Source organism: Carassius carassius, chromosome 18 (genome assembly GCF_963082965.1).
Source record: "Carassius carassius chromosome 18, fCarCar2.1, whole genome shotgun sequence".
NCBI classification, from domain to species: Eukaryota; Metazoa; Chordata; class Actinopteri; order Cypriniformes; family Cyprinidae; genus Carassius; species Carassius carassius.
Genome location: NC_081772.1, coordinates 12033756 through 12046786, shown reverse-complemented (window position 1 = coordinate 12046786; position 13031 = coordinate 12033756). Strand labels below are relative to the sequence as shown.

Sequence of the window (13031 nt, the reverse complement as noted above, 5' to 3'; positions counted from 1 at the left end):
TCCTAATGGCTGGATGTTGGTGTATGGGACATTCACAGACATAAGACCTCAGGAAACGGCTCACTTTATCAATAATTCCAAGTGCAATTACCTCCTACTTTAAAGCAGAAATGATGTATGAACTGTGATGAGTTCTATGCTTTATATGGGGACCATTTTTTATAAACCGTAATATTGTTGCATCCTTACTCTCATCTTTATAGAGCTTTTTATCGATAGCAGTTGCAGAGCAACTCTTATTTAACAAGTGCAGTTAAGTGACATGTAGTTTGCATACAAGCATGTCCTCCAAGTTCTGTTACTGAACAAGCCATTAAACATTTTACTCTGTACATTTTATGGATTGGTTTTATTTTCAGCACTAGATATATTTTTACAATATATATATATATATATATATATATATCTCTCAGAGAAGTGGATCAACAGTTCATAGTAATGTATAGTTAGTTACACTACAGTTGAAAAGTTTGGGGTGATACTTTCTTCATATTACTGAAAGAAATTATTTTCCACAAAACTGCACACAGCAGTACTGTTAAATATTATTATAATTTAAAATAACTATTTTAAAATAATAATATATTTTCAAATGCAATTTATTCCTGTGACTGCATTACCCCAGTCTTCAGTGTCACATGATCCTTCAGAAATTATTCTAATATGGTGATTTGGCGCTCAAGAAACATTTCTGTTTATTATGTTGAAAACAGCTGTGCTTTAAATGGAAACATGATTTTTTTTCTTTCTCAGGATTCTTTAAATCGAAGGTTAAAAAGAACAGCATTTATTTGAATTTTGACCACTGTTGATGTCTTTACTCTCACTTTTGATCAATTTAATGTGTCCTTGCTGAATAAAAATATAAATTTCCTAAAAAAATAAAAATTCTCAGACCCCAAACTTCCGAACCGTAGCATACATTTACAAACCACTTCCCCATAAAGCTGGACATCTTGTCATATTAAAACAAAGGTTGAGTGGTTCATCTTTGACCACCACAGATTTTATTAATTAACAGCACTGTCAGATGCTCCAAGAAGAAGAAAAAAAAAATCACCAGATTCAAAAGACAACCTTCAAGTTTCCTCATAATACTTACAGAAAAAAATACTTTAACCTGTTCAAAATACTCATCCATATATTTACAAATCAAAAATCTTGAGTGAATATATGCACAGTGGTCTCTCCAAAAAGGCTAACAAAGTCTGTTAAGATGGGGGTAGTCATTCTTAAAGAGCAAAGCCTCTTCTTTTAGGTCCTTATGTGCTCTGTACAGCTGCTACAGTATTTGAAACATCTGTAAAAACAAATATGAAAAAAAAAAGGTTTCAGTCAATCATTCTGCAGCCCTATCCAATGCAATATCAACTGCTGCAAGTTCAGGAACTGAACAATAATCATAATCCACAGGTGCAGGAGCTTCGTCCACTGGAGTGGAACCCTTTCTCCTCTGCAGTGGTGCTTGAGCAGAGTAGTTGTTCCACTGGAATAAGGTGGGTACAGCCCCTTTCTTCAGCATGCGGCGTCCTGTAGGAGTCAATGGCTCTTTCACATCTTCACTCTTGAAATGACGACTGCAGACTCTCATATGGGAAGTGATGATTAAATCCTTGCGTTGAATGCTGCATTTCCACTTTTTGCGCATTTCTTCATCCGCGGGGAAAGTGTGAAAGCTCAGCACAGAGTTGAACTTTGAGGAAGCCGAACACATTGGGACACAACAATGTTCAGCCGCACTACTGTCTGCCCGCCGTTGAAATTTAAACTTTCTGGATGCCTTTACTACAATGAGATATTGTGTATATTTATAACAGTGCTTAGATGTATACTTTAAAAATGAATGATTGTTGAATCTGACACATATACATGTTGTATGATAGAAAGATAACGTAGGCTGGGTCCATGCAGAGTGCACTGCATAATACAGGTCTCAAACACTGACCTTGGCTAAATAACAATCCACAAACACTTGAGCTTTAACAATGCACTGCTGAAAATATTGTGCTATATAATGATAGTTGTTGACTGGACAGATTTTGTTCTTTAACAGCTAATACCTTTCAAATGTCTGGTGTCGGTAAGATCTTTTAATGTTTTTAAAAGTCTCTTTTGCTCACCAATGCTGTATTGTTTTCAAAAGTAAAAACAGTATTATTGTGAAATTACATTTTTTTTTATTCTATTTTAAAATATTAAGTGTATATTCCTGTGATGGCAAAGCTGTACTTCAGCAGCCATTACCCCAGTTTTCAGTGTCACATTATCCTTCAGAAATCATTCTAATATGCTGATTGGGGCTCAAGAAACATTTCAGGATTCTTTGATGAATCGACAATCCACAAGAACAGCATTTTAAATATATATATATATATATATATATATATATATATATATATATATATATATATAAACAAATATCTTCACTGTCACTTTCGAGCAATTTACCGCCTTCTTTCTTAATGAATGTATTAAAGGAGGTGTTTTCCACGCAGTGGAGAGCCGCTTTATGGTAGCAAATTAAGTTTTGCTTTTGAATGTACTAATTTCTTAAAAAATAAAAATCTTACAGACCCCAAACTTTTGAATGTTATTGTAAGTGATCAAAACAAGGCTATATGGCTAACCTGACAGAAGTGGTTGTGTGTGTATCCGGCTCTCCTCTAGCGTTAGAAAGCAGGCTGGTTTGACAAGTTTGGATTCTGTGTTAGTTGGATCCACAGCTTCACTTGGGTCCTCAGTCTCACAGGTGAGTATATGGATGGGCCCCCGGCAGCCCTTCAAGTGGATCTGGATAGATTCCTAGAGCAGGACGTAAGCATAAGTTCATAACACATATTACTTCCTGCTATCAGATGAGTGTTCTAAAGTCATGATTCAAATTAGGGGTGTGCGAGAATAGCAAAAGGAACTTAAAAATTCCTTTTCTTGTTGTCCCCTCACATCAAAATCCACCAACATATTTGTTTAGAACGGTTTGGGGCTTTTTTCACTTAGAAACAGTGCTTTATCTGTGCATATTAGACTGGACAATTTTTTCCACTGGAGAAATCAATGTTATGGATAGAGGAATTGTATTTCATCTGGAAGCAACGATTTGAAGTCACAAGTGTCTCAAAGATTTTATTACAAACATGCAGCTTTTTACTTCAAAGGAAATTCATTTGATGGACTGGAGTCATGTGGATTACATGTGTATCACTCTGATGTTTTTATCATATATATATATATATATATATATATATATATATATATATTATAGCTATAGCACCCAGCCCTTAAAAACTTCATTTTAAAATGACTCCTAAGGCTCAAAGCCTTTCAGACCATCTCTCACACTTACTTCAGTTGGAGTAGGCACCTCTAGCTTTGTCTCTTCAGGGGCCCTGATGGCTATTATAGTCTGGTCCTTGAAAACGCCGATCTGACAGATGTCCTCATATGTCACATAAGCTGAGGTACAATTGCAGTTAAGACTATAACAGCTGAAAGAACTACTATAACATTTGTAAGACATATTATCACGGAAATATGAGAGGATATTCAGCATTGTCTTTGAGGTCGGTCAGGGCAAAAAGCTGTTGGGCGCAGTCTTTGATGAGCAAGTCAAGGGCCTCCTCTGTTGACTTCAGATGAAGCAGGTCAGCTTTCGTCTTGGCACTCCACTGATTCACTGATGCTGGATTCCTTGAACATACACAGAAGAATCACTGTGTAAATTGCATACTGATGACTTCCAACTAAAATTCCACTTTTTTCATTTTTACTAACTACAAATTCTTGTAGTGGAACTGTGGAAGAAACGTTCGGTTTAAACTTACATCCACTGGATCTTGTTTTTGGACGTCTTTTTGATTATCTGGATGCCGGTTAGGACGTTGGTGATGTCATACACCCGTCTCTTCCGTGTGCCCAGTTTTCGAGTAACCTCATTGAGGTCAAGGACTCCATTCGGTGCTGTGTGAAGCAGCTGCATGAAGCGTTTGGTCAGTTGTCCAAGAGCAACGTCAGAGCGATGCTGGGCTGGAATGAAAATTGGGAGTATTCAAGGAAGTTTTTTTTTTTTTTACTTTGGTCAAAGTAAATTCAAATTATGTGCAGCAATAGAAAACATTAATGTATTAAAAATGAATGAAAACATCTCCTACCTAATTTGGAGGATGCCCCCATTGCTTGATTCACATTGTTAATGTTGGGATTGTTAATTAAACTAAAAGAAAGCACATTATATAATGAATGGACAAAAAAATCTATATTGTTTCAGCAATTTTTGAAGCAGTTATTTAATGTAGTGCTACCTTTCACTGTAAAACTGTCTATATGGACCATTATCTGCAAGACTGTGGTCTTCATCTTCTTCCTCATAATTTTCAAACTCTACTTCATAAAGATCATCTTCTGCAGCAACTCCACCCTTTCAAGGCAAAAATAAGGTTAATAACACTTGATATTACCCAACTTATTTAAAGGGGTCCTTGATGCAAAATTCACTTTTGTTGTTGTTTGAACATAAATGTGTGTCGGAACTTGGAAGTGTGTGTAAACATCCATCCTATAATGATAAAAATTCACCCGGTGTTATTTTTTAAATCCCTATTTTAAAATCCCCTTTCTCAAATCAGGCTGTTGTGTATGGAAGCAAATGGGTAGCAATATTCAATTTGGAATGTAATATGCAAGGGGACAATGCAATATGTAAAATGGCAATGCATTTCTGTATTTACATTTACATTTTCCAATACATTTGTGCAACGTATGGTGCAAAATGAAAATGAAAATCAAATTACATAATTTTAATTTGCCAGTTCACACACTAGTTTTAATATGTAAAATAAATACTAATTTTAAAGCTTTATAAGTTGCAAAATGAAAATGAAAATGTATTACAGAAATGATTAGATATCTATAACATGTTCAAGCAAAAACTGTGGCAAAATTATCATTCAAATGCTATTTTTCTTAATTGCATTAACACTCACAGTCAAGACACTTACGATTGCATTTTCATTCAATGTCCCGCAATGAATGTAGCAAAATTCATGTAATTCTCAAAACTTTTGGCCACGACTGTACAACCTAGAAATAATTTGCAGGTCTCAGCAGCACAAATTATGTGCCCAGCTACATCTGATTCAAATATTATGCTAATTAACAGTGAGTGGTAGTTTCAGACATTACAGTGCTTCACTCGCACTGACTCTTATTCTGCCTGAAAGAATGAAAAGACCGAGCTGAAGGTGGAGCGATTCGACCAATCAGATGAAAGCAGCGATTCAGCTCCGCCCACAAGTGCGAATGAAATATTGAAGCCATAAACTGAAATGATCAAAACGTACATGGACCAACTGTCTTGTCCATGTTCTCTCACTTGAATCCTCTAATTGAGATTTGAGTCTCTTGACCTTCTCAAGCCCCGCCTTGTTCACGCAGTGATTGACATGTCGGGAGGGGGCGGACACGTGATCGGCTCGGAATGCATTTTCAATGTGCACATTGAATTTTGCTACATTCATTGCGGGACATTGAATGAAAATGCAATCATAAGTGTCTTGTCTGTGCGTGTTAATGCAATTAAGAAAAATAGCATTTTGAATGATAATTTTGCCACAGTTTTTGCTTGAACATTTTATACATATCTAATCTAATCTAAATTAAATGAGTTAAAAGCTCTTATATAAAACTAGCGTTACCTATTTAAAAAAAAACTGAATGACTTCCTGATGTATAGAGAGTTGGTTGTCGGAGTATATTGCATTGCACCCTTCCCACCTCCTCGACTGGGTCCGAGAGTTCGTCCTGGTCCTCACACGAGCTCCAGCCGGAGACCAGTCCCTCTGATGGAGGCATAATAGGGATGGCGTCCGGGCTGATGCCGCTCGGCGTGATGTGATGGCTCAAGAAATGATCCTCGCATATCTGATGCTGATCTGTGATCTCGCGCTCAGTCTCTCGTAAAGCAGCCAGCCACACTTTCACTCGGGCCTTGTCTTTGGGGAACCTGAAAAACCTCTTGTGCTGACGGCTCGATCGCTCGCCAGGTCTGAGATCACTGTGGTTTATGCATCCTTGGACCACACACTTCGCCATCGTCGCAACACTCAGTTAGATTATATCTCTACATTCAATCAGATCAGCGTGCAAATACAAAGTTACAAACAACACGGGGGGAAACGCAAAACACGATGTCAGGTGATCACGTCTGACCAATCAAATGGTTTGATTTTCTGCTTCACGTTCTCTCTGTCGAATAAGCGCACCTAGTGACTTCTAGTGGAATGGAGAAGTGACTTATTGTATGCTTAATGTCTCTCAAAGCCACATGGCAATAAATTACGAATAGGTTACAGTATTAGTAAACTGAGGTTACCAATTATGCGTTCTTATATTGTAACATTTTTACAAGGTTTTAAAAAATATATTGCTACAAGCCAGCTGCGATGCTTTACAACCATAAATATGTATAACATACATAACACATATCTATGTTCCCAACAACTACACAACTTTACACATCACGTTACTTCTCATTATGGAAATCATTGTGTTTAGTGATTTGGTAGGTCTCTATCTCTCTCTCTTGCTCTCTCTCTCTCTCTCTCTCTCTCTCTCTCTCTCTCTCTCTCTCTCACACACACACACACACACACACACACACACCATTCATATGTGTGTGTGTTTTTTTTTTTTGGTGTTAGATTTATTTACACGTGTTCCTGTAACTCAATTGGTAGAACATTGCGCTATCAAGCGCAAGGTCGGGGGTTCGATTCCCCGGGAACACATGATAGGTAAAAATGAATTTTAAATTTAATTTACATTTCAGTCAAATAAATTGGTTTAATTTACATTTAGACTGAAAAAATATGCGCGTGCAATCAAGTTTTAGTCACAACTTGTGTGGCATTTCAGCTAATTTATGCGGCATTATTACAAAAGCGGGATCTTCAAAATACATCAAACAACAAAAACAAATTCTAACCTTTGAGATTTTTTTAAATAATGTTTCTATATATATTTACAAAAAATATATCAGAAAAGTTGTGAGAGGAGCAGTTGACCACTTCCAGAAAAATTAATGGCTCTCTATGGGCCTCTGCTGGATATATTTGGTCATTACACTTTTCTTTTCAAAAACTCTAATTTCTGTAAGTTATTCCCTAACCAACAGATGGCAGAATTATACACCTAATACCTAGATCAATATCCAGAATCAACTTTTTTTTAAATAAAATTTAGATCTTTTTTTTCATAAAACTGTGATATTTCACATGCGAGCAAATGGTGAAGTATAGGAATTTTGTGGTAAATAGGTACAAAAGTACTCCATTATCTCCCAAAACACAGCTTTAAGTCAAGTCTGCTTTATTGTCAATTCTTCCACATGTACAGCACATGCACACAGAGAATTTAAACTGCGTTACTCCCAGACCCTTGGTGCATACAGATAACACTAACATTAGAGCATAAAATACAGATAAATATAAAATACAACTACAAATAAGTTAATGGAAAAAAATATAAGTAAAGCAGCACAAGGCAGACAGAGTGCAAACCAGTGAAGTAAACAAACAGCGCAGATATAATTATTCTAGTGCAAAACACATTAAAACAGCTTATTCATTCAGCTTTGATGAATAGATGAGAAGTAAAAAAAAAAAAAAAAATATATATATATATATATATATATATATATATATATATATTGTTTGAATGAGTAAAAATGTGTGTGTTTTTTTTTTTTACAATAACTCTAAAATGTTGGACCCCAAAAACCAGAAGTGTAAACAGGAAATTATGATCATTTGAGGGTTTAAACATTTTTTGAGAACTGTCAAAAAAAAATTTGTGCAAAAAAAAAAAATTGTGCCCTAATATCTTGTAAAACATTTAAAATCCTGCATTAACTTTTCATATGGTATTTTCATACAAGGTTTATTTTGTAAAAAACAAAAACAAAAAAAAAACATTGTTTTTGTCGTAGATGTATAAATATGTAATATAAGCGTGTACTAGCGATTTACCGACTCGTTAAACTGTTCGCAGTTCTAACGAAATAGTAGAAATGTTGCAAATTACAAGCGCTAGATAGTGTTACGACCTGTTTTTATACAGTCTATGGCTACGACTTGATTATATAAACACGTACGAAGCAATTTTTTTATTTTTATAAATAGCAATTCATTAATCAAAACATTACAAAAAACTTTAAGCCTAAATAGATAAATAAATTTGGTTGCATTGTAAACGTAAATATTAATGTAATTATAAAAAAATAAATAATACTGTAATGCATAATACTCAGTAACAGCTTTTATATGCTGTTTTTCTATTGTTAAGACAATTCAGATGTGACGGAGCAAAAGACGTAAACAAAGACGTTAATTTGAAGGAAATTGACGAAAGTTTTGCGGAAATGAGTCCCATAAAAGTGAAGCCTGGCACAGTGACCAACGTCCTGCCAACGTCCAGCCTTTCAGCCAATCAGTTCGACCAAACGTCATGTTACGTAATTAATATTCATGAGCCAAGCCTTCACTGTAGTAGGATTCGTAAATCCATTTTGGCGATCTGTGGGGTGTTGTACTGCCGTTTTTTTACCAGCAGCGGACAGCAGCAAGCAGCAACAGTCTCTCCAGAGGTGGATGTGGATGTATGTGGGATTGAATCCGGGCGAACTGGGCTGCCACTGTGGTAGAGAACAGCACAGAACTGATCCAATAGCGAAACATGGCTACTGAGACGATATCAGCCTGCACCGGATCCGACTTACTACAGCCAATAAGCGAGATAACCAACCTTCCGTTAGATCAGGTACATTTCTGTTATTTGTCTTTTGTGAAATGAGTACTGGAGGCAAAAAAACCCTCATCGCAGCTTTCGTTGGCATGCAGGTCCTTCTACAAATCCTCTACAGGCTGTGCACAAAAGCATTTAGTTAGGACGATGAAAACGTTGGATTTTTTATGTCTCCTTCCGATATTCATGACGTCTGCCTGAGCAAATCGCATATTTCGGTCGGATGGAGTTGATTGTGTGATCGTGAAATGTGTCATTTGCGTGATGAAATTGATGGCGAACTGCTCGAGGATTTGCAAATGTGGACAATAGCGAATTTACTTCATATTAAACATAGATTAATGCAGGCATAGATCACATAATACAAGGGAGAAAAACAGTAGTCAGTGTCAGGCACTTTTTGGAAACGTCACGATGTCGTGGTCCCCAAGGTGTATTTTTTTTATGGTTGTCATTTCTGTTTGCTCAACGTTAACGCATATATTGCACATAATAATGTTTATATATGGGATGCTATGCATAGACTAGTGAGCTGTCTATGTAGACAGCATTTTGGGATGATCATGTCTAGAAAGGCAGCTCACTAGTTTTGGAGACACAGCTATGGCACTTTGTGTATCAGAGAAAATGGCACCTTGGGTAATTGTCTTGTTTTGAGTCTGTGTTCTCTAATATAAGACAAGGCAAACTAAAATAAAACAACTTAAGTGAAATTGCATGGTCAATGAAATGGTGTCCTTTTCACCCAGGAAAAACTGAAGCAATTTTCACAGGACCCTTAAAGTGTTAGATTTTCTCTGCATTGATAAATGTCATATCAAAACATTTCAGGTGAATTAAAGATTTGTTATTATATATATATATATATATATATACATGTATGTATATATATATATATACATGTGTATATATATATATATATATATATATATATATATATATATATATACATGTGTGTATATATATATATATATATATATATACATGTGTATATATATATATATATATATATATATATATATATATATATATATACATGTGTGTATATATATATATATATATATATATACATGTGTGTATATATATATATATATATATATATATATATATATTAGGCCCACATCGCAATAACTTACATCTGAAATGGTAAGTCTACCAGTATTGATTTGTAAATAACTACTGTATTGAATAGCTGTGTTTTAAGTGAGATGCCAAAGTAATCAAAAACCATGACATAAGTTCAGGGACAGAGGCTCATGTAGTGTACGTCATATTATGAAGATAGATGCTGCTTGTTCTGATTGCCTTTCTCAGTGAAATATTTGACCGTGGTAATTGATAGATGTTAATAAGGGCTTTTTCTTAAAAGCATTTTAAACTTAAAGGGTTAGTTCACCCAAATATGAAAATTATGTCATTAATAACTTACCCTCATGTCGTTCCAAACCAGTAAGACCTCCGTTTATCTTCAGAACGCAGTTTAAGATATTTTAGATTAAGTCCGAGAGCTTTCTGTCCCTCCATTGAAGCTGTGTGTAAGGTATACTGTCCATGTCCAGAAAGGTAAGAAAAACATCATCAAAGTAGTCCATGTGACATCAGAGGGTCAGTTAGAATTTTTTGAAGCATCGAAAATACATTTTGGTCCAAAAATAGCAAAAACGACGTACACACAGTTTCAATGAAGGGACTGAGAGCTCTCGGACTAAATCTAAAATATCTTAAACTGTGTCCCGAAGATGAACGCAGGTCTCACTGGTTTGGAACGACATGAGGGTGAGTTATTAATGACATAATTTTAATATTTGGGTGAGCTAACCCTTTAACCTTTAACTCAGATCTAATGATTGACAAGATTTTATTTTAGTATGGACACAGGCCATAGTTTTATCCAATATCTAACTTTGTAAAAATTTCTTTTAACATTTTGAAAGTGGTAATTATGTGGATTGTCCAGACACTGATTTTGTGGAACCATGAAACTAAATACCAAAATGGGCAAGAGTAGTGAAATATTACGTTACATATTTGATTTCTGTATGCAAGGTTCTGTATTGATTTAGCGCAGAGAGGAGTTTGGTAAAGACATTTGAAGAGATGGAGCTAGGGCTGGACGATTATTCAAAAAGTAATCAAAACCGAAATTCATAACCTCTAACTGCCGTAATTTTCCCATGTCAGTTATTTCGTTTTTTTAATCCTGTTAACACTTCCCCCTTAAAAGCATACTAGCGCGTCTGTAGCCACAGGACCGCGTCCAGTTAGTGGCATAAAAGCAAAACATGGAGGTGAACGCCGGTTCAACACATAGTGATGGCGCGTGAGCGGTGAGCCTTCACTAAAATTTGTCAGTTGTATTTGTTTTATGGTTTGGACATTCAAGCGATTAGATGATCGGATGTGTATTATTATATCGACCATGTTCGCACAGCTGCATTGTGGCACGAACACTCATAAACAGTAGCTGTGAAGATCGCGTGCACAGAGGAACACAGAAACTAGTTGTCAGCGCTTTCTTGTGATTTATCACTAAAGTAGCTTAGAATCTCAAAACTTATTATAGCATGTTTGTGTGCAGCGCACATGAAGCACAAGCGCGTGCACCGAGATCAGCAGTCGGCGGTCGCGCTGCGGGTTCCCGGTTTGTGTCCGTTCTCGGACTGTTCTGTGTATTTTAACTGTAGAAAAGGTTGTTCCGACTTGAAACTACGATACAGAAAACTACATAAGTATATCATCATAAACGCAGCCATTTTTGTCTTACGTGAACATAAACAGATGAGAAAGAAAACACACATGTGCAGTATTTTTGCTTAAAGAGACAACAGCCTAATAAACGTGCTGCCTGTCATTAATGTTAATCAAAGAACAAAAGAAAATCATTCACTGATCTTGACTGAATATATTTAATAACTTTACTTGATTAATCTTTATTTTATTTATAAAAAGAAAACTATGTAGTGTTTTTAAACTTTTAATTACAGTTTCTGTACCTGAAATTTAGTTTAGTTGTATTTATTTATGATATTGCTAATTGATTTGCTTGTTCCTAGCTTATTGCTGACTGTTTACTTGTCTTTAACACTTTAATATTTGAAATTTATACTAATTTAGTTGTTTTTGCTGTGTTATTTTTTTTAATCGCAGGCAAAATTCCTCTTGCAGTGTTTTGTAGGCTGCTGATTTTTGCTCATGTTATGCAGCTGCAACAGAATGCTTTGTAAAAATTTTGACTTCATTTTTTTACATTGGATTTTTTATCTTATTGGAATCGAAACGACGAATCGATAAGAATCGGAATCGATAAAATTCAAACGATACTCAACCCTAGTAAGAAATGTTACGAACATAGATAAAATAACTGCTGATAGTCAATCATATTTACAGTACAAACCTTGTCAGTGAACTATGAGGGCAAAAAAAAAACAGAAACAAAATAATTGTTTCTTTTATTAATCGTAATCGAGGTGAAATGTTCAATTAATCGAGGTTTTGATTTTAGGCCATAATCGTCCAGCTCTAGATGGAGCCATCTGTGCATATATTTTTATCGCAAACAAAAGGCAAACCTTATCGTTCAAAAGTTTTGGGTCAGTGGGATTTTTTAAAATGTTTTTGAAAAGATGTCTCTTATGCTTATCAAGGCTGCATTTGTTTGATTCATACGATAAAACAATAACATTTGTGAAGTGTTACTACAGTTTAAAATAACTGTTTTAATATATTTTATATATCTCTGTGATTGCAAAGCTGAATTTATGCAGCCAGTACTTCAGAAATCATTCTAATATTCTGACTTTGTGCTCATGAAATATAAATCATCAATGTTGAAATGTTTTGTGGAAACATTTTCAGAAAATTCAGGAAAAGCGCTTTGAAATAGAACATTTTGTAACATTTCAAATATATTTTCCGTCACTTTTGATCAATTTATTTTGATCAATTCAATTCAGTGTTGCTGAATAGAAGGATTAATTTCTTTGAAGAAAAATCATCCTGACCCCAATCTTTTAAATGGTAGTGCATGTTCTATACACACACACTTTAGATGCAGGTTTCATAGAAAAGGTAACTCCTCTAAGGTGTCCTGTTGATGGAGAGTAACTCTAAAGAGAACAGACTGTAATGTGAGCAGTACTCTGCTAGCATTGCTCTGTCTCTGCCAGACATTGTACTCCAGTAACACTTGGGCCTTAAAGAGAGAATGTCATTAATGCATTTTGTCTCTCGTGCAG

General features: G+C 35.3%; 2 protein-coding genes across 2 annotated transcripts in view; one reads left to right on the top strand and one right to left on the bottom strand.

Moving 5' to 3' along the window:
* Positions 1-964: 964 nt before the first annotated feature.
* Positions 965-6238, bottom strand: LOC132092387 (transcription factor E2F6-like). The gene is made up of 8 exons (XM_059498610.1): positions 5770-6238; positions 4299-4414; positions 4149-4210; positions 3822-4023; positions 3544-3687; positions 3344-3458; positions 2628-2802; positions 965-1300 (listed from the first exon to the last, which is right to left on the bottom strand). The coding sequence occupies exons 1-8, from the start codon at positions 6085-6087 to the stop codon at positions 1263-1265; spliced, it is 1170 nt and encodes a 389-aa protein (XP_059354593.1). The 5' UTR covers positions 6088-6238; the 3' UTR covers positions 965-1262.
* A 2282-nt stretch (positions 6239-8520) lies between these two features.
* LOC132092386 (lysophospholipid acyltransferase 2-like) overlaps positions 8521-13031 on the top strand; it is a 30369-nt gene continuing 25858 nt past the window's right edge. The window contains exon 1 of the mRNA XM_059498609.1: positions 8521-8811. Coding sequence (XP_059354592.1) covers positions 8728-8811 — 84 coding nt within the window. The 5' untranslated portion in view covers positions 8521-8727. The remainder of the gene's footprint in view (positions 8812-13031) is intronic.

What these genes read in the sequence shown, in the direction of transcription:
- LOC132092387 (XM_059498610.1), bottom strand. Translation starts at nt 6,087, where the DNA reads ATGGCGAAGTGTGTGGTCCAAGGATGCATAAACCACAGTGATCTCAGA. An exon ending in AAAAACAAGATCCAGTGGAT is followed by an intron (nt 3,688 to 3,821) that starts GTAAGTTTAAAC and finishes TGTATGTTCAAG; the next exon opens with GAATCCAGCATCAGTGAATC. An exon ending in AGGTGCCTACTCCAACTGAA is followed by an intron (nt 2,803 to 3,343) that starts GTAAGTGTGAGA and finishes GTCCTGCTCTAG; the next exon opens with GAATCTATCCAGATCCACTT.